General features: G+C 39.4%; 1 protein-coding gene across 6 annotated transcripts in view; it reads left to right on the top strand.

The window, feature by feature from the left end:
- Nucleotides 1–27,220, top strand: part of CTNND2 (catenin delta 2) — a 471,257-nt gene that overhangs the window by 153,389 nt on the left and 290,648 nt on the right. For all 6 annotated transcript variants that reach the window (XM_039910616.1, XM_039910617.1, XM_029053896.2 and 3 more), the window contains one exon: nucleotides 4,665–4,777. In XM_039910616.1, the coding sequence (XP_039766550.1) occupies nucleotides 4,665–4,777 (113 nt within the window). The remainder of the gene's footprint in view (nucleotides 1–4,664; nucleotides 4,778–27,220) is intronic.

Below are 27,220 nucleotides of genomic sequence, written 5' to 3'. Positions count from 1 at the left end.
TAAAGCATCTGTATCCATTTTAAAGCTTATCTTTTAAAAATACAAAGAAAATCATTGTTTCTTTGAATGTGATGTTCTATTCCCAGCATCTAGTACAGTGCTCTGCACACAGTAAGCACTCAATATATACTATTTATTGATCATCTCAGATACTCCAGTGCTCACTCCCTTCCCCTGGAATTTAAGATCATCCTCTTGCCTTTTGCTTCCCTCAACAATTTCCAATGGAATGGTGAGGAGAGTAGGGAATCCGTTTCTTAAAGTAAAACGATTTATCCGTCAAAAATAGTATTAAGCATTTCCTGTGTGCAGAACACAACTAAGCATTTGGTAAAGTACAACAGAGCTGGATAAACTGCAAAGAGGAAAAATAAAAAAACCCTTTAGTAATTTTCTTTTCCCAGTGTTCAGTGACAATAGACGATGTTTCGGTTTGAGACATTTTAAGGATGGAAACTTGTGAACGGTGGCCAACTTTGAAAGGGTTTCTGGTTTTCAAAATATTTTTGAAGTCTAAGAAATCACCATGGATGGAGTTTAACTCAGGGTATCAAACCTTGGACTCATGCTATTTAGACAGTTCCCCTTTCATTGAAATGAAATGACTGAATTCAAGTCCAAAAGAGTTTCATGTTTTAATTTAAATAGCAGATGCATGGAATTAAATGTAGCTCTGTAATTAAAAGTTTAAAGTGTACTTTACTGCTTAGAGAGACACAGATTTACTCAGAATCTAAAAGACCTCTCAAAAAATGCACTCCACTACTTTTTCATTTTATAAAAGACTTTTTGTGTTAAAGATTTGGCTTATTTAGGGAGGTTTATATATATACATATACATACATATATATAATATATATTAGATTATCAAGCCATAGTTGAATGGGTATGTCATATGGGGATTTTCTGGATATGTTTATTCGGTCTTTTCCCAACCTTGTAAATTAAGTAAACTGAGCTGAGACTCTTAGACTCTGACAAAAGGTTGTTCTTCAGGAGATCCAAAATGCAGCTCCTTTGTTGTGTAACCACAAACCAGGCATACTATATTTAGGTAGACAGAGATTAATGTGTTTTGAGATCTCTTTTGGCTGGATCTCAGAGGAGTAGACAGGCAACGCCGCACAGCTATCAGGAAACTTCTGCGGCCTCCCTTTTCTTTACTCTACCCTCAGAAGATTTAGCTGCACTCCCAGCAAGTAGAGCTTTCCCACTTTGGACAGAGAAGTCAGCTTCCACCTCTTCCCTCTCCTGTTTAGGCTGAGAGCCGAAGTGGGACAGGGACTGTGCCCCACTTGATTACTGCGTATCCTGCACCGCCCTCCCACCCCCAGGCACCAGTTAATACAGTGCTTGACATATAATAAGCTCTTAACAAATAACATGATGATTAATGTTCCAGATGATTCCAGGGGATGATTCACAGAATATTCCAGTCAATTCCAATGGGATAGTTTGCCCTTCTACCGGGCCTGCATGTGACCTTGCTAACGGTCTTACAGCAATAAATATTGCAAAATGCAATTGACTTTGTCTCCTAGAGCTTGCTTCGTTGAATAATTAAGGGCCGAAATCGTTTTAGATCAAAAGTTGAATGCTTTATTCTAAATGTATTATACTCAGTGAGCCTTATACTTCTTTGTAGAAATTAAAAAGGGGCAAAAGTAGCAGTGAGGGAGGAATTTTGAATATGATTCCTTATCTGGAAAGAGTTAGGCACTCAGCCACACAGAAGTTGATAGACACCATTACACTGATCCTGTGACCCAAGCATGCCATCCCAGCAGTTTCAAGAAAATGGAAGCAAAATACAATCCCTGCTTTCTAAACCATCTAAACTCAGCCTTTAAGATGCTCTGCTGACATCTCTCACTGTACCTTCTTCCCATTGCAACATCTTGACACACCTTTTGTTGCTAATGCTCCAAGCTGTCTCATGCTCTTGTACACTTTACAAATGATAGCTGAGTACAGTATAGTTCCAGAAAAGTAACTTCACAACACGATTCCATGATCTGTCTTTTCAAAAAATTAGCATTTATGCTAGGTTTTTAGTATTTGTTAGACATTTACTATGTGTCAAATACTGTTATAAACCCTGGGGTAGGTGTGTGTTAATTAGGTCTGATGCAGTCCCTGTCTTGCACTCCAGCGCTCATCTGAATGCTTGGCACATAATCAATGCTTAACGAAAACCACAATTAACTGAATTAAATGCAAATTCTGGCCTGAAGGCCTGATATCCCACTGCTGCAATTTGACAATCACCCTAAGGATGTGTTTAGGGTTTGGTGGGGTTTTTTGTGTTGTTTTTTTTAATTCCATTTCAACCATTGAAGTCATTGGTCAATATGCTTCTTAACAGAATTTTATGACATTATGTGGCTTCAAATAGTCAATAAAAATTTTTGGTTGCGGTTTGACTTACCTGGTGCAGGCTGGATATTGCTTCGTTTTTATCTAGCTGTATCGTCAGGCTGAAATGCTTAGGAAATTTGGTGAAAAAGTTTTCAAACTTTGGCCTGTCTTCTTGAGTAGGTGCCTCTGGGATGCTATCCTCTGAAGGCAACGATGATTCTTGAATTATAGATAGTCTCTAGGACTGTGGATGTGCTTGAAGTCTGTCGAGATATGTGTTTTCCTGAGAAGTTGAAGTGAATTCCAGTTCCTGTGTTGCATCTTCCAGCAAGGTTGCACAAACTGAGTTGAACAGGACTAGTCCTACAAGGCATCCCTGATTTACTTTACTTTGTTAGTGGGGAATGGATTGGACAGGGAACCCAATGCTTTGAGCAGGCCACTTTGGCTGAAACAAAGTAGATGTAGTACCTCGATGAAGGACCTGGGTTCTAATCGCAGCTTCACCATTGGCCTGCTGTGTGACCTTAGGTAAGCTGCTTAACACCTCTGTGCCTCAGTTTCCTGATCTGTATAATGGGGATCCAATACCTTTTCTCCCTTCCTCTTAGCGAGCGCCATGAGGGACAAGGTCTGTTTCCAACATGATTATTTTGTATCTAACCCAGTGCTTAGTACAGTGTTTGGCAAATAATAAGAGCTTAACAAATATTATTATGATAATAATCATTATTGATGGCGTGAAATGCTTTTGTACGGCCTTGGTACTCCTCCCTGCACTTTTCTTGTATCTCATATGGTACAAAGATCTGCATTGAACCATACTCAGATCTGAAGCCACAATTTTGATTTCAGGAGCATTCAGGTAAAGATATTGTTTAATAACTGATCCAGGTGTGTTTTGGCTCGGATCTTTCCAGTAATGACGAGTAATGAGTCATATTAATAGTTACCTCACTCTGATCATTTGCCTTTCATCTTATAATGGTGACAATGATGGCATCTTTGAGATTCTGTAGTGTTTTCTCAGTATTCCATATGTTGAGGAAGAGCTCAAGTGTTTAATCCTGGTATTTGTTAAGCACTTACTATATGCCAGACAGTGCACTAGGCACTGGCGTGGATACAAGCAAATTGGGTTGGACATAGTTCCTGTCCCACGAGGGGCTCAAAACGTGTCCCCTCCATACTTATAGATCTCAGCTGGTATGCATCATTGGTTCCAGATAATCTTCCACTCTTGATGGCATTGCTGTGGTGATTTCCCCAGTTTGGGGGATAAATGCTTTGGAAAGACAGTAATACGAAGAGGACAGTGATTGCTAGGATTTACAATAGCAATGCAGCAAGGCAGCAGAAGGTCAGTTATAGACTGTGGAGAAGAGACTGGCAGTTGCATATCGATCATTAGTGCTGTCTGTGAAATTGGGTATAATCTGCTATCCTTAGTGTTACCTTGCAACATAGATGGTAAGTGTGTGTATCCTATGTAATATGGAACCAATTAGTCATTCTGATATTCATGAAGTTCTTGCTTATTGCAAAGCACCGGTATAGATACAAGACAATTAGATTGGACGGAGAACCTGTCCCACCAGACTTCCCAATATAAGAGGAAGATTAAACAGGGGTTTATCCCCCCCCCCCCCATTTTAGAGTTAATCAGACTGAGGGGCTGAAAGGTTAATTGGCTTGCCCAAGATCACCCAGTGGGCAGATGACAGCTCTGGGACAAGAACCCAGATCTCCTTTCCACTAGACCACAAATTAATGTGAGTAGTATACCTTGGGAGTAATTGAGGTCTTGTAGGATGCTGCTTGAGTGAATCTTAGTTTTGGAACAAGGTCATTCATGAAATGTATTTATTTAGGGAATTTTGTGATGCTAATTGGTTAAAGAGGATTATAAATATAAATCATATAAATCTTTATATAAATCTTGTTTTGCATGTTTAACATAATCATATAGCCACCCTTTCTACAAATACAGCTAAACGTGTTTTGCTGCGCAAGCACAAGAAAATAGAGCCGATAGAGCACCTCTTTGTTGTCTCTTCAATATGGGATCATTGTATTCAAAGTTGCCACTAGCAACACCTCAAAACAGTAATTTATGGAAGTCATTGAAAATATCTTACCAAAAAAAAGGTTTCATCTTGTAAACTGTGCCTGATTATTTTAGGAATGCATTTTGTAGAAATTATTGTGGCAACTGCATTTCTCCTCTTATGGTTCCCCAGTAATGGGCACATTCACTCAACCGGTCTTTTAAATGACAGACCAATTGTTTGTGTTTTGTATTTCAGGAACTCCAGTTTGAGAGGCTGACTCGAGAGCTTGAGGCTGAGCGCCAGATTGTAGCCAGCCAACTGGAGAGATGTAAGCTTGGATCGGAGACCGGAAGCATGAGCAGCATTAGGTAATGTACAGTTTGCTCTTTTTTCCAAAACCTAGGTAGCTGACCATTGATCATAAATGTCATTACATATCTATTGATTACCTGTATGGTATCAAGCAATTGGAATTCAGCAAATTGTATTTTAACTGACCCGATTTTTCTACTTTTTTTATTTGGAGAGAGGTAAGTCATCATATAGTTCTCTTGCCAAAGACCATCTTATCTCTTTAATTGATTCACTAGAATTAGTTGAAGAAAAGATGTTATTTATTGGAATATTAAAGATTGGATTTAATGGCCCACTAAAGATTTTGCTTTTCTAAAATTTGTATACATTTTGCAGTGATCTGTTGTAGAGAGTGGTGGTTCCTATATGAGAGATGAGAACAAGGCACAGCGAATAAATTAGCTTTACATGAATGAAGAGTGGGAGCTGGAATATAGAGGGAGATGAGAGTAGATAAGTAGGAAGAAGAGTATCTTACTGAGTGGTTTCAATCCAGAAAGCAAGGTTCACCATTTGAGATATATTTGTAGTAGAGGGAGAGATGTGTACAGAATGATGTTACAGGAAAATGACCCAGGCAACAGAGTGAATACTGCAGATAGAACATTTATTATTATCAGAATAAGTTGATAACTATCATTTTATCACTTAGATTGGTTGGGTTTCTTTCCTTCTGCTTTACCTTTTTCTGACCCTTCAGTGATGGCAAAATCAAATAGTAGCTATCACCTGCATTAATTTTCTGGCAGAACCGGGATTAGAACCAAGGTCCTTCGGACTCCCAGCCAGGTGCTCTATCCACTAGGCCACGCTAGTTTTGTGGATATCATGTACATATACATAATTGATATTAATGTCTGTCTCCCCTTCTAGACTGTAAGCTCATTGTGGGCATGGAGCATGTCTGCAAAATCTGTTATATTGTATTGTCCCAAGTGCTTATACAGTGTTCTGCAAACAATAAGCACTCAATAAATTATCGATTGCTATTTAGCGTACTCTTTCATCGTTTCAAGCTGCTGCCAAACATAGTTGTGCCAAGTGGTATTATTATTATTGTTATTGTGGTATTTGTTAAGCACTTACTATGTGCCAGGCACTGTACAAAGCTGTGGGTTGGACACAGTCCCTGTCCCATGTGGGGCTCACAGTCTCGATCCCCATTTTCCAGATGAGGTAACTGAAGCCCAGAGGAGTTAAATGATTTGCCCAAGATCACACAGCAGACAGGTGGCAGAGCCGAGATTAGAACCCATGACCTTCTGACTCATAGGCCCGTGCTGTACACCATGCTGCTTCTAAATTATGTTCGTGGGTGAACTTTTAGAGCATTTATAGCAGTTCAGTGGTGGTGATGGTGGTGGATTTGCTTCCCCTTGAACCGAAGGCCTGGAAGCTTCTCTACACACTTGGTCTCAAGTTTTGGGGTTCCTTCTATGCCCTTGAAGTGACCTTTAAGAATTGCATAATATAAGCTCCATATTACATTAGGGAATAATTTGCATTGCTGAAAGGGACTTTAACTTTTATTGCCGCTTACTGAGGAAGCTAATACTGCACAATTACGCTTTTCAAACTGATATGTTTACTTTTCTGAACCAGCAAATCTTGCTGTTTTTTCTCAGCGTGGGTCTTGGTGTTAATCCCATTCTATACAGGTTATGGTAGTATCATAGAGTTTAAAAAGCTAAGAGTCTGGTGCGTCAGCAGCAGACACAGGAGATTTTGACTAATTTGTTGACAGCAATGCTGCAGTATAAAAACCACAGTTTTCTGAGAAACATCTGTTTGCTCAGAAGTTTAGGAGCTGAGTAAGCTTAAAGTTAAACCACACATTATTGTTCAAGGTCTTCAAGTTATTTTAGGGTGTGAATCTCAACAAGGGACTTCATATTGAAGAAATCTGCCTAGGAACAGACTGCCAAGAAGACTTAAAATTAAACAATTAGCAATACTAATCAGGTTAGAAAATATAAAATGTCCTCCCTCTGGGTTACAAGTTTCCTCTAGACTCTAAGCTTGTTGTGGGCAGGAAATGTGTATCTTTATTGAATTGTACTCTCCCAGGCGCTTAATACAGTGCTCCGCACGCCATAAGCACTCAATAAATACGATTGAGTGAATGAATGATTGACATTCGTGACATGACCCTTCTGTGATACACAGATTCATATCATTTTACGTGCCTGGAAATACATTTGTCTGGGCTCATATCTGTGAATAAGCAGTAGTGAAGATCTGATGAACACCCTTACTTGTGACTGTTCAATTCTCGAGTAAAAAACAGAAATATTGAACTTCTTTGTTTTATGAAAAACCTTCAGACTGTATTAAGCATTTATTTTCATTGTTTGCTTCTGGTTAGCATAATTTCAAACGTAATTGAGAAGGTTCTCAGAGGTACCCACTTTTCAATTTGATTAGGGGGGAAAAAAATGTGGGAAAGAAGGAAAAAGATTGGGAAAGGGTAAGCTTTGAAGAGCTAATAAATCAGTCATCATTATGAATCTTTTCAACTCTGATTGGAAATTCGTGGTCTTGTTAGAAAGCTGTGATGAGGAAGTCCAGGAGTCAAGCTCTGAACACTGTGGGGGACACCATGGCTTTATTTTGCTACACAGAAGAATTTGTCGATGTGTCTAGTTAGACCAATTGGCATGGTTCCTAAGATCTTCATTTGAATTTGAGCTGAGGAGACCTCTAGCATTTTTTCGTGGGTGAAAACACGCGGTACTATTCGTGGTATTACAGTGACCTGGAATCGAAGTCAGTGGTCACTTAGTATTGTTAAAACAATCAATGATTATTAATTTAAGAAAAGCCTATTAGCTTAATGAAAGCACTCAGATGCTGAGATTTTACAACATTGTTGAGTCGCCACGAAAACAAGCATTGGCAAAGAAAGCTTAGACAACAGCTATCAAGTGCCACATTTATAATAATCCACAGTTCACTTACTGTGTTATATTGAAAGGCATGTTTACCCTTCAGTATTTACCCATGGTATACCTGCCTTGCCAGTTTGTAATTACTATGATGTTGGGCTATAATTATCAGTCTGGCAGGTCTTAAATTTTAAGACTGAGATTTAGGAGTTTATTATGTTGGCAGTAACAAGTGAATGAATCCTTTGACACCTTAGAAAGATTACAGACTAAAGAAAAACAGTGGAGTGGGCTGCTGCTGTTTCTAAGTGAAACATTACTGTGATTCCAGGGCATGTGATGCTCAACAGTGTGAAGACTGGGACCCCCCCAAAGATGTCTGTGATTCAAGAAAGTTCTCGGGCTAGGAGATTGGTGTCTGGGGAAAAGGAATTGGGGGTAAGGCTGGAGAGAAAGCATTAAATGAAGATGCTAATGTTCCACTGGGGAAAAGGACAACGTGAGGGCTTAGAAATAAAAATATAAGGTATTTTGTTAATATCTAACAGTTCTTTTAAAGTCATATTTTGCATTTGACTCATGGTAAAGACATTATAAATACCATAACCACTTTATGTTACAAAGGGAAAAACTTGCAGAATGTAAGGGATCTAGTTATTCAAGTTGAGAAAAAGATCTGGTTGTTTGGGAATTGTCCAACAGGTATCACTAACTGAACATTTGGAAACCATTTCCTTATGTTGTCATGTGGATGTTAACCATCTCGTATCTCTCTGGGATGTAACATCATCAGGTTTGCCAGATGGGATCTATATTTTGGAATGTTGGGATTCTACCAGTTCAACCTGTTCAAATTATCAGTACAAGTTTTTGCTTTTTTTTGTTTGTTTCCCTGTACTTTGTCAGTGAATCTCCGATGGGGATGCCATTCTCCTATTCGTGGTATTCTGTTTAATAACTCAACAACCACTAGGTGATTGTCAGGGGACAATTGTAAAAATACAGAATATCATGTTGTGATTGAAAATGCAGGAGAGGTGGTTATAGCGTGAAATAGAAAAGCCAACCAAGGCTGGATGAGACTGGGTTAATTAGGATTGCAAGCAAAAAAGCAGGTCGATGCCGAGAGAAGGGGCCCTCTCCAAATCCTTTTGTGTCAGAGAGGGATCCGAACAATGCAATCCCCTCTGTTTTCATAAAGGTGATGGGAACTGAGCCCCTCGTTTCTTTTATCTCTGGACTCCTACTGCCACCTATCACAGCTCCATTGAGGCTCAAAAGTTTGGATGATAAGGAGCCTCATGTAATAGCAATAAGTTGTTATGTGTATGTCCCAAGCGCTGTATTAAGCTCTGGGGTAGAAACAAGATGATCAGCTAAAGTGATACTCTCTAGGGAGGGTCTAATAATGGTGTTGATGGTCACGTTAGTGATGGGGATGGGATGTAGTCTTCCATTATAAACAACAGATGAATCATGGTCCAAGCCCAGAGACCTCAGGACCAAGAACCTGTACAAATAAATGAATTGTATTGCCAGTGGTTTGCCTAGTTCCATTTGCACTCTCCTGTCTCTGTCATTTGGGTAGTAGATCCAACAAGCAAGTAGACAGGCAGGGGAGCAGTATAATTCAAAGCAGCGTGGCCTAGGTTTAGAGCCCGGGCCTGGGAGGGAGAAGGACCTGGGTTCTGATACTGGCTTCACCACTTGTCTGCTGTGTGACCTTAGGCAAATTACTTAACTTCTCTGTGCCTCAGTTCCCTATTCTGTTAAAAGGGGAATAATACTGTGAGCCCCATATGGGACGTGCACTGTGTACGTTAGTTTTTATCTATCCCAGCGCTTAGTACCTATCTATCTTGCATTTACCCCGGTACATAGTAAGCACTTAACAGATACCATTAAAAACAGCATATGCAAAAATTTTCTTTAGAAAATCTATTTAAAATGCTTAATGCTATTCTACTGTTACTAGAAAGTGTCCGTAGCACAGAGTTGATACTGTGTTGGGGAAGCCACCTTGACTGCCATGACAGTTTTCACTGCAGGATGAGAAGCATGGTTGCTTAGTGGAAAGAGCACAGGACCGAGAGTCAAAACACCTGGGTTACAATCCCTGTTCCACCTCTTATCTGCTGTGTGACCTTGGCCAAGCCACATGAACTTCTCTGTTCCAAAGTTTCCTCATCTGTAAAATGGGAATTAAATACCAATTGTCCTTCCCCTTTGCACTCTGAGCCCCAAATGGAACACAGATTGTATCTGAACTAATTGACCCGTATCTACCCCAGCGTTTAGCACGTAGAGAGCGCTGAACAAATACCAGTGTCATTATTATAATTATTATTCGCTGCTACCCAGATTAGTCAGCTACTTCCAGGACATGTGCTGGTCCTGCCTACCATGTGAGATGCCCCAGGGGGTTCTCCAGACAGAAGACTTAATTCGTATTTATTGAGCGCTTACTATGTGCAGAGCACTGTACTAAGCACTTGGAATGTACAGTTCAGCAACAGATAGAGACAATCCCTGCCCAACAACAGGCTCACAGTCAAAAAGGGGGAGTCAGACACGTGACCACCAATTGCCTAATCCCAGGAGGTATTTCCCTTCTTCTGACTGTTTGAAGCGTCACTGCAGTGAGGTATGTATGGAATTTTGGGGAGTACAGTAGTAGAAACAATGATAAGTGTTTTCTACAAATAATTTCTTTTCACAAAAATGGGCTTTACAATAAAATCTATTTCATTTCACTTTTGAAAAATTATCCCTGCAGCTTAAACCTGCCTGCCTCTTTCCTGAACTGAACTCATGCAGAGGATGTATAGTATGAATGGAACATTAACCTGCGTAATATTTATTTCTGAACACTTTCAGCTATGCTTTCAGGTGAAATCAGGCCAGAATGTTGGCAAACTGAAGAGATTTATCTCTGAAACTCTTAGGAGATTTCTGTCACTGCTGGCAGCATTTGAATTGTCTTGAGAGGTAGCTAAGCATGAGTAGAATTAAACTAATTTTGACAATAGTTGACAAGCTGTCTTGTAGGTATAATAGCATGAATTCGGCAAGAATTTGCTCCACTGCACTTTCCATTTACTACCTCGGGCATTTTTGAGAGGTGTGATTGTGTTTAGCAGTGCTTAGCAGATGGTAGTCAATTTCATATTGATTTAACTTGACTCTAATGGAAACATCCAAAGCCTAAATGCTAGCACTTGAATTCAGGAAAAAAGTGCAAGGAGAATGCCTTTTTCTTTAGTTTTCCTCATTTCATTGAAAGATGTTGTAGTGGGCTAATATTTCGGGGACAGCCATCCCACATTATGTGTAGGGAAAAAAAGTCCCAAATTTTGGTACCGCCACCCAAAAGCAGGCCAACAGAATGGCTTTAAGTCTTGTTTTGGCCTGGATCCTGAGAGGAGACAAAAATAGCCATGGCCATGGCAGCTCAGTAGTTAAATGGATTGAAAAGAGGTGAGGAGAAATTGTCCCACTTCCTCTTCTCGTTCCTTCTTCATGGCCAGTGTCCCTGCTGTCACCATTATCACAGGGCCAGAACTAGCTGCTTTATGCACTTCTCAAGAGATTTTGGACAAAGATAAAACTGCATCAGTTCCAGCCATGCTGGAGATCTCCCAGAATGTCCTCAAGGGAGGCCAGTCTCCACAGTGAGGGGCAGGGCCCTGTAACCACAGCTGGAGCTTCCAGAAGCAGGAGTCATTCTGGGTTTGGAACAAAGCAGACCGGTTGAGAGGTGTTCGTAGTTTTGTGTTTATTTGTTTGTCTATGTATGTATGGGTATACATGATTTTGTAGCCCATGCCCCCTCCATATCTCTCTCTCTCTCTTTCTTCCCTCTTCTTCCCTCCCCTTTTTCTCCCCCTTTTCCTCTCCCTCATGCCTTCCCCTTCTCCCTTCCCCTCTCTCCCTCTTCCTCATCTCCCTTGCTCACCATCTCTTTCCTTCCCAGATATTTACCTTTCTCCTTGGTGTTTTCCTGCCACCTACCACTGCTTGTCCATTCCTGCTTCTTTCTCTTTGTTCTCCTTCCAGTCATATTGTCAATATGGACCTGTGGACCTTGATAAGAAAATCAGGTTCCACAAATCAACTGGCATGAGTTAGACAAATGGATCATTTTGTGAAGTTGTGTTTTTTTAAAGTTTGACCAAGCTCTTATAATCTGATTATGTCATCGTGTCACCTTTTAGTAGTGAGTTTCCTTTCTACGACAATATATTCTGCATTGTTATCCCATCGTGGGCTGATCTAACTCTAGATTTCACTTCATTAGACCTAATTATGCCATCCCATTGCAAGGCTTAAGTTGGAAACAGACTTTGGCCTCTCACATTTGAGAGATCCTGGTCTATCATGAAGGTGGGTTGATACTTTGTAAATGCTCACTGTCAAGGAATTGGAGGCCAAGCGGAGGAGACAAAAATTTTACTTTCTTTTTGGCCTCTATAATTTCATATCTTTGGAGATGAGATTTGGCAAATAAGGAATTATATTTGGGGTGCTTTCTAGTGACTTTGCTACGATTCTGCAATCTTGAATTGATTTCATTATTCTGAGTAGTTGCTGTTAAATTTTACCGTTAAGAGTTCTTTTGGACTTCTTGGATTTTGACTATTAAAGCAACCAATTCAATGGCCATATGACTTCATCTGCTTTAAGTCCGTGGTACAAACTTTAAGCTTGGTATAAACTTGGTACAGTAATCATCCAGGAAATAAAGATCACTGAGATTGAAATCATTTTACCTATTCATCCTACTGTTGCAGGGTTTCTCATTCAGACCCACACTTAGAAGGTGATAGTACTAATTTAGTACTTTTTATTGGGGGTGGAGCAGGGACTGAGTACTGTCTGGTTGGATCCAGAGTAATAAAAAGGCCTGTACATATCAAGAATTAAAGGTAGGTATTCTTGTCAGTTACTATGCCTAAATTTGATGTTGGACAGGAGCATATATATATATATCTCGAGTTATATGTTTGTGCTTCTATCAATCAAATTTAGGCATAGTAACTGACAAGAAGAATCATAAGCTTTTAATTTTTAATAATGATAAACTGAAACAGGAAGTGAGCTTTTGATTTGGCAAAAATTGTAATGAAGTAAGACTAACTTGGGGTTTGAGAAGGGATCCTTTGAATCTAACAGCTGATTCATTGTCTTGGTAACTCTAGTTTGAGCCAGTACTTATGTGATCAAATACACTCATGACACACAAATCTTTGCTGGGACATCCAGCCTTTCTCACTTGTTTTCTAAGAAGCAGTTTAAGATTTCCTAGTAAAAAATAATTCCTATAATTTTTATATGTTATTACATGGAAATTTTGTCTCTTCAGTTGAAATCAAATGAAATAAATTTGTGCATCAACAATTTAATACTGCAAAATGTCAAAATGAAACTAATCAGGGCATGTGTATGTATTAAAGAAAAAAAATTTAGAAGAATATATCAAAATGAGCAAAATGCCCTTATTTGGTTAAAAAGTGAGTGAAATAATGACCAGTCTAAAATTTGAGAGGCTAATGTCTCGTTTCCAACTTGCCCAAATGCACTATTATTGGATGTGGTGTCCTATTTTGTAAATGTTTATAAATAATAAATCGGCTTTACTGAAGAGCAACTCCATGATTTGGGGTGGAAAATGCAGTATAATTCCAGTTCACCTCTCACTTCTAAAGTTTTAAGGGAAATGTCCATTTAGAAACTTGTCAAGAAGCACTATTATTAAGTTGGTGTTTTAGTCTAATTTGTACATTTGTATAAATTACAGTATTTCTTCACTCTAAAATTTGCTTGTTGGAGTGAATGCAGACAAGTAAAGACTAACGTAGGTTTAATAAAAACATTTGAGAAATCAACTTTTTTAATTTAAACGTTTCACATGCCTAAATAACCATTGTCCTTGTTAAAAAGCCCTGGGGTAGGTATAAGGTAATCAGGTTGGACACAGTCCAGGTCTCACATGGGGCTCACAGTATTAATCCCCATTTTACAGATGAGGTAATTTGAGCACAAAGAGGTTAGGTGGCTAGCCCAAGGTCACACAGCAGACAAATGCCAGAGTCAGTGTCAGAACCCAGACCTTTCAGACTTGCAGGCCCTTGCTGTATCCATTAGACCACACCGCTTCCCTAAAACACAATGCACTTTTATGTATGCTACAGGTGATGAAGGAGCAACGTAAAGGAGTGGTTCTTTCTTGCACATCAAGTTGAGTGTGCTCATACATGCACTATGTGGAGTCGAGGTGACCCATGCTTGAGTAATTCTCCCTTCTCTCAAGGCCTTTTACCCTGCCACAGGAGGGGGTTGGTGCTCTCTCACTGGCCAGTGCCATGTCCTGGTCCCTGGAGTGAAAAGTCAGAACAATATGGAGAATAATGACCTAATGCAGTTACTACCAACAATGTTGAGTGGCGAAGTTCCTAAGATTGATGTCCATTTTTTTCATCCTGGAGTTTTTATTTGGCTCTTTGATTTCTGTAACTGAACTAGTATGGTTTTTAGATGACAATATTTCTTTAAAATCTAATATTTTATGTGCATATTAATATAGATTGATGTTGATTAGGGAAAATCCAGAATGTAATCAACAAAGTAGATTTATAAGCAGTTTATTTTGCAAAGCCTATTTGCTTGGAACTATAGAATGTATGTGGAATGGATTTTCTAGGATATATTCAGTGCAGCTTTAGAAGTAGAAGACAAAAAACTAGTTGATCAAAGACATCCCTTGAGGGTTTTCTAAAATAATCATGATTTTGAGGAAAGTATCTCTGAATACAAAGCACTGCCCAAAGGTAACACACATTATCTCCCTGATGGATGACATTGTCATGTGGAAGCAAGAACAGTAGCCGAAGTAACAATGTGCTCATTCTCTCTGTACCTTGTTTAAGATGGCCATGTGAGTTAACCGAATATGAAAATGACATTGATTGAGAACCTACTTTGGAGTTTTCTCATGTTGCTCTTTAAAAGTGTAGCTGATGCAGCATATTTGTATTTCAAATGAGAATGTTATCGTTATACTCTACTATTCTGATCTCCATAATGTGATTTCATTAAGTCTTCCAAAGAATTCTGGGATGCATTTGAAGACATTTTCCAGTTAAACCATGAGTCTGGCACATTTATGATATTGAGGGTGGAAGGTTAATCAGGTTGTAGATGTATCTTCTGCAAACTATGACCCTATTATTTAATTGAATAATAATGCTACTACAGTTTATAATAATTTGTTGTTTATCAAGCACTGTAATTAGTGCTGGAGTAGATAGACGATACCAGGCTGGGTGCAGTCCCTGTCCCACCTGGGACTTTATGAATGTAGGATGTGGAATCTTTGGTTTTGGAAATCCCAAGTTGGAACTTCCAGGGAAGGTGAGGAATATGATGGGCTAGGAGAGATGTTCCCCAAGACATAAAGAGTATGTTTTCTCAAAATAGTGATTTTAAAGGAAGAGAGGATGGGCAGCAACACAAGTACTGAGGAAGTGTCTAAATAAATAGATAAGTGCTTGGTACAGTGCTTTGCACTCAATAAGAGCTCAATAAATACGATTGAATTGATTAAATATGTATGGGGATTCAATACCTGTTCTCTCTCCTACTTAGACTGTGAGTCCCAAGTGGGACAGGGACTGTGTCTGACCTGATTAACTTGTACTTGTGCTTAGTACATAGTAAGTGCTTAACAAACACCATAAAGAGTATGTGTTAGAAGTGGCTGGTGGCCTGTTGGGAGTGGGTTGGGGAAGATTTGTAAGAGGAGGTGGGAAAATTTAGGAGGGCTTTGAACTTGGAGGATTGGGAGAGAGGGCATTCCAGGCTGGGTGAACAGTTTGAGCAAGAGACTGGAGGCAGGAAAGTTGGGGAGAGATAGTCTGATGATTTGCTTGGGAGGAACAAAGAGACTGAGCTAAGAAGTAGAGGGTGGAGAGAGCCTCTCAATTTGTAAGATAAGGAGTTTTTGTTTGATGAAGAGAAAAACAGGAAGCTAAAGGTTGTTGAGAGTGCAGAGATGTGTGCTAAGGTGGGAAACCATGCAGTAGCATGTAGTGTAAATTGCAGAGTCAAAGAGAGAGCTAGAAGCTGGCAGACCAGTGAGGAGGCTGTTAGACTAGGAAGTCAATGTGTTCAAGACTGGAACTGCATATACAGTGATTCTGGATATAATAATAATAATAATAGTGATATTTGTTTAGCGCTTACTGTGTGCCAGGCACTGGACTAAACTCCTGGGGGGTTATGAGCAAATTGTGTCAGACACAGTCCCTGTCCCACATGGGGCTCAGAGTCTCAATCCCCATTTTGCAGATGAGGTAATTGAGGCACACAGGACGTGAAATGACTTGCCCGAGGTCACACAGCAGACAAATGATGGAGCTGGGATTAGAACCCATGACCTTCTGACTCCCAGACCTATGCTCTATCTAGTAAGCCATGACTTTACTTGCATTTCCAATATTCCTGATGATTAAACAGAGTGAACCTTATTTGCATTCACTGTCCAAGACTATTTAGCTTTATCCTGGTTCTTTCATCACAGAGACAAAGGGAGAGTAAAATGACATTGTGCATTTAAAACTGTCGTGAACTCTTCAGAAGAAAAATGTTATGGAAAGGAAGGTGGTGTTATTAGTGTTAATTTGATGCACATGCATTGAAACCAGCTTGGGCATTTTAAATTTGAAATGAATTCATTATTTACACCTTGGGTCATTATTATTTCATAAAACCATTAAAGAAAACGAAAACCCAAGTTGAAGAGCCCATAGCTATTTACTCAGTTCTTGTTCAATGAGAGGGCTCATATTCAGTGCTTTATTTTTAGAGAAAGCATCTTTAATGATCATCGTCATTCAAAAACATTTATTAGAAAAAATAGCATTGCACCTCACACTACTGAGCTCTTTGCAAAATTATATAGACATGGGCACTAACGATGTAATATTACAATCTAACAGATTACTTTGACACAAACAAATAAATGTTCACTTCCCTTTGGTTATACTGTTGCTTGTAATATACAAGCACAGGTAAGAATGTATTTCCACCTAAAATGTCAGTAAATTATTTCATTCTGATCCTACAAGATCACTAATTTGGGGGGCAGAAATGAGTTCTGAGCAATAGGTTTTTTCCCTGGAGCCTTCTTTTTTGAGTTATTTTTAGCTCATCACCAACTCCAAGAATGAATATTAATTGGAGAGCAAATAGATGCTTGGGAACCATTTTTTTGACCATGGACGCTACCTAGGGGTTAAACCTCTACTATTACCTTATGCCATCCAAGAGTCAGAGTGGTTCCTGGTTAACCCAAACCTCAATGCCACTGCACCATGGCTAGTCTATAAAATTGCCGTGAGGATGGTCATATCCCTAAAACCTGATTAACCATAGGGTGTGGACTTTCCTTTTTATCTCGTTTAGCCCGGTTTATGCCACCTAAATATTTTTTCTATTCATTAATACCCCCAAAACCTTAATTAAAATAAAGTTGCTAACCTTATCTTCACAAACTAAATGGACTTTTGTTGTTTTGCAAATCCACCCTAATTTTGTTCAAGTTGACAAACTAATTTAGCATCTTAGTTACAATGTCCATTTTTCCATGGTTTAAGAGAACCAAATGTATTTTAGCATTTGGTGTTGGAAAACCTGGTCAATTTAAAATGCATGTTTTGGAGGGAATTTCCCTTCTTTTTTCCTCTGTATCTAGATTTGCCTTGGGTTAATGGCATATGTGGTCAGTTATGGCATAACCATTGGGTAAGTGCCATTATTGTTCTCATTCCAGTAGAGGTCCCTTACCCCCAAACCAAAACTGACTTGGTTTGATGCTGGAATACAATGCCTTAAATTAAGCAAAGGACCTTAACACTGCTATGTTTGCCCGGAGCAGGTTGTGATATTGAGTATTCCTTTAGCCATTTGTGATTTTGGCAAGTGATGAAAAAATAATAATTATGGTACTGTTTAAGCACTCACTATGTGCCAAGCACTGTTCTAAGCACTGGGGTAGACACAAGTTGATCAGGTTGGATAAAGTCCCTGTCCCACATTAGGCTAATCACACTCTTAATGCTAAAGGAGTAACATTCCCCCCAAAATGCTGGACATACACGTTATATGGAAATCATGAAAATTAAAGCTAAAATAATACCCAAAATATATTCCCAATTTTATGATAATAATGTTGGTATTTGTTAAGCGCTTACTATGTGCCGAGCACTGTTCTAAGCGCTGGGGTAGACACAGGGGAATCAGGTTGTCCCACGTGGGGCTCACAGTCTTAATCCCCATTTTACAGATGAGAGAACTGAGGCACAGAGAAGTTAAGTGACTTGCCCACAGTCACACAGCTGACAAGTGGCAGAGCTGGGATTCGAACTCATGAGCCCTGACTCCAAAGCCCGTGCTCCTTCCACTGAGCCACGCTGCTTCTTCAACCGTTTAACCCCAAATTATATATTTTAAACTGCATAAAAGCATACCCTAATTATAACCAGTTAATTATATATAAAATATATGAAGTATAATTGTATAGCTATAAAACCAATTAGTAAAGTATGTTATGGCTATCCATAAATCTGAATGGAAGTTAAAGTAAGATCATTAGAGTGTCGTGCATTAAGTAGCTCACTGTATTTAGTGGGGATCCGCAATATCGCTCCAGTGCTTCAGCTTCCCTAGCAGTTAACTAAGACAACTAATTCTGTATTTGTGACTAAACAGTATTATAAATGCACGCTCATCCAAATTCATCTACCTCCTCCCTTGCTAATTTTGCAAGAAAAAATGATAAAAATTGTTAAATTGCACTCGAACTAAGTAACGTGTTTTTATGGTGTTGAGCCTTCTGTTTTTCTTTAGAGAGCACATAATTACATTTGTTCCTATTGTGTTTGTGAATCATTATCATCATTAGCATTGGCCTGAGGTGTAGAGCTGGAGTACACTAAACTTGTTCCTCTCAGACTGCTGGCTACTGAGCTCTGAGAGTAGCACAGTATTTCCATAAAGACATAGTTAGGAAACCCGATGATGCATTCCGTATGTTTTTCTCAGAGTTTTTCGGATCAGGGGGCTTCTGCTAAAGTTTAAACTCCCAAACTGTGGTTTCCTTTGTTGGAAGGTGTACTTTGCTTAAAGCCATAGAAACAACTTTCACAAATATATTTGCTTCATGTTACAAAATATTTAAATGATATATTGATGTCTAAAACCTTTGAACAAATGTCAATAGACTGATGTAATCCAAGCAAAATATATTTGAAGATCATTACTTCTGTGAGACTAATCTTATCCATACTGAGCTATAATACACCTTACAGTCAGTAACTTTCCTCACTGATGTGAAATCCCTTAGCTGCACCTGATTTGTAACAGAGCAAAAACGCCCTATTATTGATCAGGAAATCATTTCACCTAGGATGCTACAATATGGTTAGTTATCCTGTCGATGAACATGGGCCCTTCAGAACCTCCTTTGAACTCTTTTTGTGAGAGAAATGTGCTGTACTTCATCATGTGCTCCAATCTGCTTTAGAACAAGCGGATATTTTGTGAATTCATTGAGGGAATATCATATTAATTGAGTCCAAATTAGTCTTCCCTCTGCTCTGTCATGTATTCTATTATTTTGTCAATATTTTTGCTGTACAGAATACCTTGTGACACTCTAAACCAAACTACTAAAAGTAAGCTTTGACAAATTTATCGCTAATATTTAATGGTAAACAGTTAAATGTTTGATGCATTTTAATCCAAATTCACTGTGCATTCTTGTCTTAACGCTCACTCTTGTGAGTCTTGTTGATAATAGAGATTGTCGACAAGGAACAGCATAGCCTAATGAAAAGAGCATGGGCCTGCGATCAGAAGATCCAGCGCTTAGAACAGTGCTCGGCAGATAGTAAGCGCTTAACAAATACCAACATTATTATTAGAAGACCTGGGTTCTAATCCCTGCTGTATGACCTTGGACAAATCACTTAACTTCCTCATCTGTAAAATGGAAATTCAGTGCCTACGCAATTCAGTGAGTCACATGTGGGACAGGGACACTGCCCTACCTGATTAACATATCTATCCTAGAGCTTTGGATGGTGCTTGACACAAACTTAGTGCTTAATGAATAACAATAATAATAATCACTCAGTAGTACTTACTGAGTGTTTACTGTGTGCAGAGCACTGTACTCAGCACTAGAGAGAGTAAAATACAACCTATTTGGTAGTCAATTTCCTACCCACAATGAGTTTGTACAGACCAGAAGGTTGATTTAAATTGGTTGACTCCTGAACCTTAGTTAAGTTTTTAAATTTTTTTAGACTAGAGAATGTCTCTGTTTAGAGCTGGTCTTTTAATCGCTCAAATGTTTGAGATGCCCTTATTATCCTAGCTTAAAATACAAAGGAAATCACTTTTGCATACTGCATCACTCACCTTGCTTTATGGCATTGAGTCCTCCTTCTTTAAATTACTACATTCACCTCTATCTGTCACTCAGCAAATAGTGCTTCATTTTTAAAGTTGAAAACCTACAGTAAAAAAAATATATCATGAAACCAAATTTCCTTTTGAGAGTTCACTACATTGTTTTCCCATATTTCACTTTGCATTATGGTACATTTGTCAGCAGAGAGATTGTAGTGGCTTCATTTTGTCTGGAGGGTTTTACATCATTAACCTTCCAGTGCCATTTTTATTACAAAAATAAATGAATATCCTGAAATTTTAAGGGAAAATCATGTGGCTGCTTTTATGAAGAAAATGCTTGAGCAGAATATACTAGTAACAGCTCAACAAATAAATGAACCGCTCATTTAAGTGGGTGCTCTCTTTTAATTATTGGAAGATTATTTATATTGATTGTTTATTTGGATGAAGTTATATGATCAGGTGCTTAAGCGTTTGTATCTAAGTGCACGGAATGGAGATGGCGGTGAAAGAATGCATTAAATGGCTATGCCATGAATGCTATTTCAATGTCCTGTATATTTGTATGATATTACTTTGAACTCAACATGCTATTCATTTATTTTAAAAACAGCTGCATATCATAGTATGGGTTTTGGACTGGATCACTGAGAACTTTAGGGATTTGGTTTTAATATTCACTGCCCGTATTCCTAAAATGTCACTTCATGTGTTTTAAATTTCACTGCAGAGCTATGCATCATTGACTTTTTTAGAAGTCCTGCTGTGACATTTACAGATCTGAACATTTTTATTTGGTAATCTATTTAAAGTTCACAGACAAATAACATAAGTACTAAATTTGATTATCCTTACAGATGCACTCTCTAGATACAAGAGAAACTCACAACGAGGTGTAGGCAAACTGAAAATCAGGTGCTCCTTCCTCTCATCCAGCTTTTCACATTTGTTGTGAAAAAATGTTCAAAACTAACCTTTTTAACCTATTTCACTACTTCCAGTTAATTAACGTATTTAATTATTGAACTCTATTTCATAACCTTAAATTTGTGTGGCTAGTGTCCGTGTACCAAGTGTATATTTTGGAGAGGCTTTTAGTTACATTATCCAGGTTGATCAGTCCAACGAAAAATAGGACTGGTACCACACAAAATCTACTAGACACGAAATCTACTCTAAAGTGATTACCCTATGCAGATCAGAGAAACAGAGCCTTGTTCCACTACACAAAATTGTACCAGTAATCCTTGGCATCCTGGCTAGTCCCTCCTTCTGCTCTTTCCTCTTTTCTCGCTTCCCCAACACAATTGATAGACTTCATTTGTTTTTGTCAATTTTTTAGCATTGCTTTTAAGTCTCATGTCGTGTTTTGTTCTGTGGTTTCTACTTCATTTTTGTTGTTCTACAGATCTTTTCTCTTTCTCTCCACTCTCCCTTTCTCCTCTCCCTCTTTTCCTGCCCCCTCCCTTTTATTTTCTCTGTCTCTCCCCTTTCCTCCCCACCCATTCTTTCTCCCTCTCTCTAGTGACCTAAAATGTAATGTACAGATTAGCCATCTCTCTGTCCTTTCATAGATTAGCTTTGCCAAAGTGACTTTAAGAGAACTTGGAATGTGGAGGAAAGAGCTGTGGTTTTTCAGATTTGGGAAGAAAATAAATTCCAAGCTGGTGGCACCATAGGAGCAAGGGGAAGGTAGGAGGAAGGATAGTGAGCAGAATCTAGAAGGTTTACTTGGAAAGATGAAGAGTGTGATTTAGGGAACAGTGGGCAAATAGAGGAGATAGATAAGGAGTGAGTTGGTGGAGAACCTGGAGATGGATCATGAGGGATGTTTCATTAAGTGTGATGAAGTTTAAATCATTAAAATATGGGTGACATTCATAAAGAACTAATTAATATTTTTATCCATATGCATGGTCTAGAAAAGTAAGTTCAGCAGATATTCATTAAAGACTGATTTTTTTAAATGTAAATAATTACAATCAATCTTCTTTGGTACCATAGCAGGACAATTCCATTTGGCCTTCAGCTTAGCGCTCTGGCTTTAGTCTCTCTGTAGATATTCTAAAACAGGTTTTGTAAATGGTAGTTGCAGTGATGATAGTAATGATAATCTAAATCTGTCAAATCACCAAAATCATCACCAGTGGATTCTTTGAGCTTCATTAACATTTTCTTAAGAGGGGAAATTGTGCTTTAAAAAGGAAGTAAATAAAAAATGTAAGTTTTCCATTGTATTCTATAAACCCTGATTTCAAATTTTCACCCGAAATTATCATTCTACCTTTTCACATATGTGTGTCATTAGATTAGAGAAACAGGGCAAATGTAGAGTTGTTTGGAGCTAGATAAATGCTATAGATCAACTGCTGAGTAGCCTTTTTATAGCTCTTTTATGGTTTCATAGTGTGCATAACTCATAGTATAGTTCCCCTGTTTTATAAACACATATTACATTCCTAATTCCCATATTTCCTGAAAATGGTTCCCTCTCTTACTAGTAAAACTCAAATCTACACTCAGATGGTTTGCTTTAGGGTAAATGACAGAATGCTAGAATTCACAGTTGTTAGAGATTTATTATTTTTATTAAAACTTAATTATTAGAGGGTTTTTGTTTTAAGAGATGGCAACATTACAGTTCTGGTGTGTATATTCACTCGTAATCAATCCAGTTACTGCATATGTTTTATTTAACAGCAAAAAAAAAAGTGTGTTTGTTTAAAAGATTTAACCATGTGCCCTGCTTTTTCCATGCTTCTTTTTTCTGCTCCCTGCCTCTGGTTCCCCTGGAACTTTCCCTCTACAAGATATATAGTTTTCTTTGCTCTTCTGTTTTCTTATGTCATTTGATCCTCTTTTATGAGCAACTAATTTTCTCTGTTCCTCTAGTATACCAACATCACTTGGACATAAGTTATAGCTAATGGTTGTTGTGTTTTCAGAAGTGTTGTTGGATGCTCTAACATTAGGTTGAGAAGGAATAATTTCTCACATATGCCATGATGGAGAGGCTTGCACTTAGATAATTGTGAGCCAAAATTAATCCCCCTTCCCTCCCACCAAACAAAATAGTAAACACGAAGAAGACAGAAGTTGTAGATGAATGTTGCCCTGGTGCCAGGTTCTCCCAGTGCCTAAGATCCTCCATGCGAGTTAGTAAGAAAAGCCAGCTTGTCATCTAGAGAGACTGAGAGAATTATCTGAAGATAAGAGGACCACACCCACTTTGACTCACACATTCACACACTATCACCAAAATGATGATGTCTTGGACCCCTCACCCAGCAACAAAGGCATAAAAATAGTAGGCAGTATTAGCCTTCCATTTCTTCCCTTTACCCCTGGTCCCTGGGCTGGGCCATTCAGGGTATTTGCAGGTCTTGATATAGTAGTCACGGCACAGGAACATCTTTATCCTTAAATCTCACCCTGCAGCGGACCAAGTCCATGCAGATATTCGTGCAGGAAGGTGCAAGAGGACACCAGTGATCACTTTAAACATATAAGAGAAGCATATGAAAAGCAGCGTGGCTCAGTGGAAAGAGCACGGACTTTGGAGTCAGAGGTCATGGGTTCAAATCCCGGCTCGGCCATTTGTCAGCTGTGTGACTGTGGGCAAGTCACTTAACTTCTCGGTGCCTCAGTTCCCTCTTCTGTAAAATGGGGATGAAGACTGTGAGCCCCACGTGGGACAACCTAATTCCCTGGTATCTACCCCAGCATTTAGAACAGTGCTCGGGCACATGGTAAGCGCTTAACAAATACCAACATAGTTATTATTATTATTATAAGAGCATCCTCAAAGGGAAAAGGGAGAGGTAGGGAAGAAAGAAGGGGGCCAGGAAACTGTTCCCAGGCCACATTAGAAGTGGAATATCTGCTCTTTCCCCTTAGAGGCTTGAACAATCTTAGGTTGGCCTGGTACTGTGGTGACCATTGGTCTGTCTTGTAGTATATCCCATGGGGGATGGAGAAAAGAAGAGGAAGTAACATCTTTTCACTCCCCTGCTGCTATGGTTGCCTCCTGTCTTCTCTGGCCTCCCTGCCTCTTTTGCCCCTTCTGCTGCTTCAGCCCAAAATGAGAGTATTGGAGGTCCCTCCAAGCTGTCTTTTAGATAGCAGAATAGGAAGCCAGATTTTAGGGTGGCCCAATTTAATACAGGACATCTGTTCACTTCTTTGTTAAAGCTACAGGGATGCTATTCAGAATCTTGAAAGAATAGCTTCTTAAATATTGTAGCTACATTTCAACAATGCTAATGTGTGTTTATGGGTATTTTCTGGTGACCTAAAAAAGTGATTGCAGGTACTACAGGTTCTATCTTGTTAAAGTATAATTTGGGCTCTGCTAGACTGGGGATGAATAAATAGGCTGTAAATAGCAGGTCTTTTCCTTTCTCAATTTAATTGTGTTACTCTTCCCAAGCCCTGTGGGACAACTGCAAATGCTCACTTTTCTAACTTATTCCCCTTGTCCTTAATCCCTTTGAGTGGAAAGGTTTTGGTCCTATAGCCTGGCCTTTCGCAGAGATTAGAAAAGAAGTCTTTTGTTAAAACGAAGTCTGACTCCATTGAGATCTGCGGAAATTGCCCAATTGTACTGAATCTGCTTTCCTAAGCTGGCAGGAGATGCTGGCTTCTCCTAGCGGTCTGGAGAGAGGGCCTGGCTGGTGCCAGGAACCATGGGATTGGGTAGGAAAAACAATGAAGAAAAAGAAACAGAGAAAGGAAGGTAGGGCACGGAATTGAGACTAGCTCTTGAAGGAGTTGAAAGAACACTGATATTATCATTAGCAGCAGCTCTCTTGCCTACAAGAAGGATTTTGCTTTGAGAGGAAGCTGCTTCTCAGTTTTCAGACACCTGTTTTTAACTTGGTTTGACGGGATAAAGGATTCGATATATGTGACATTGCTGGAATTCTGAGCCCTAAATCCCAGGACAAAATACCCTCCGGTCACTTGAGGAGCTCCTGGGTCCTCTTTAGCCTCCTCTAGGTCCTGAAGCTCTTCAGCACTTCCAATCTTGAAGTAGCATGTTTGGGGACCTTCTGCTCATTGTTCCCCAAGACCTGCTCCCACCCCTTGTCTGAAGCCCAGGCATCTCCCTTAAGGCAAGGGGATCATCAGGTTCCAGCATACCACCTCTCTACCAGGGCTGGTTATGGGAAGCTAGCAGAGAAGCACTTCATCCCTCAGCTTCCCAAGTCCACATGATTCCCTGTTACCCTATTTCAGATAGACGCCAAGATTAAAGGTCTCAATAATGTTCAATGATAATAACCTTAATTTGGTAACACCTACCAAAGACCCTCTGTACTTTCCTATAGTCATCCCGAGGCTCAGTTCCTCTGGCCCTTCGCCATCTTTCTTCGGGATATACCAGCTCCAATCTCACCCACTTTGAGTCCTTAAGATGCAGGGTGTCTCAGTGTCCCATTGACGCTTCAGGGGCAGGAATCACTGGAACCCCTAACTCCAGGGTTTCCTAACCCTCACCCGGAGTCATCTCCCATCGTCTCCCATCCTGCCCTGTGTTCTTTTCCCTCAGGCAGGTTTGAAACCTTTCACCTCCAAGATGGCCAAGGGTCTTCTTCCCCCACTATAGCTGGTCACCTTACTTCGTCGGAGAACTCGGAATCTATAATGTTTAGATATCCCTCACACGGGACCCCAAATGAATCAAGTCCGTAATAACTGACTAATAATGAGTAAGACCAATTCACATGCAGTCTTTGGCACATAATAAGCACTTAATACATACCATTTCTAACTGCTTCAGATAATTAAGAGCACTTCAGGGACAAACATCCTGGCAAGTGTTTCCAGGGCCCTGTGATATGAGGACATAGAGGTTCCATAGCTGTCACCTCATGCCTCCCCTAGAGTGGTAGGAATGACATTCTCCTCCGAACCCAAACTGGTTATGGGAAGATGAGCAGTGACAGGTATAGACCCCTGAAAGATCCTGGACTAGTGGAAGTAGGATATAGGTAGTTATTCATGATGACAATAAGATCTATTCAATATTGACAAATCTGTTTGTAAGACACCTAAATTATCTGATCCCGTGACTTTCTTCTTCTCAGCTGCAAAAGTGGACTCATTTTTAGGTTTCAGTTGACATTTCCACATAAAAGCTAGAAGATGCTCGGATAACCCTAAAATGAAAGTGGAAATCATTAAGCTAAAATAAACAGGGGAATTGCATTTCACGTTTTAACAGGTCCACTCTTTAGAGAGTTTCTATATAACTTAAATACCCATTCCAGGTCACAAATAAGACATAGTCACACTTAGAGAAAAAATTAAATCCGAACAGCATGAATAATTGTAGTTCAGTATGCCATGCATATTAGGGAAATAAATCGTAAAATTATTTTCTCAGAAAATGTAACTATTTGTGCTTGAACTCATGGGTTTCATTTATAAAGCAGTGTTTTATAAGTTATTGCCAAACCTCAGGAATGAAAAGAAAGCTACCTTTTGTATGATTGGTGAAGAGTAGAAGGTGGGAGAAAGGAAGCTGAAACCTGGAATATCCTTAGCAACATTTGCACCAGAGTGTTGTGCCATTACGTAGCGTCCAAGAATATGAGATTGAGGGGGGTTCTTTTTCCTCTTGTGCATAAAAGGTGAAGGAAACCTTGTACTGATGCTATGCTTGGACTTCTGTACCTGGCCTGGAGCAACCCAGTTTAATTCTCATAGCATTCTGGGATTTGTTGTATGTATACATTAGAATCCTAAAAGAGTCCCAGTTCCTCATCTTCTCATCAAAAGGCAAGGTAAAATTGCTCAAGCCAGAGTTGGGGCCTCATTGGCTGAGTTTTCAAAGAAATCAAACAACAGTCATGGGAAGCAGCATGGTGTGGTGGATAGAGTATGGGCCTGGGAGTCAGAAGGTCGTGGGTTCTAATCCCGGCTCTGCCACTTGTCTGGTGTGTGACCTTGAGAAAGTCACTTCCCTACTCTGTGCCTCAATTACCTCATCTGTAAAACAGGGATTGAGACTGCGACAGGGACTGTGTCCAACCCACTTTGTTTTTACCCACTCCAGAGCTTAGTTCAGTGCCTGGCACATAGTAAGTGCTTAAC

The sequence above is a fragment of the Ornithorhynchus anatinus genome, chromosome X3, assembly GCF_004115215.2.
Source record: "Ornithorhynchus anatinus isolate Pmale09 chromosome X3, mOrnAna1.pri.v4, whole genome shotgun sequence".
In the NCBI taxonomy this organism is placed as follows: domain Eukaryota; kingdom Metazoa; phylum Chordata; class Mammalia; order Monotremata; family Ornithorhynchidae; genus Ornithorhynchus; species Ornithorhynchus anatinus.
The sequence above is the reverse complement of the archived record's forward strand: the minus strand, read 5'-3'. Positions and strand labels throughout refer to the sequence as shown.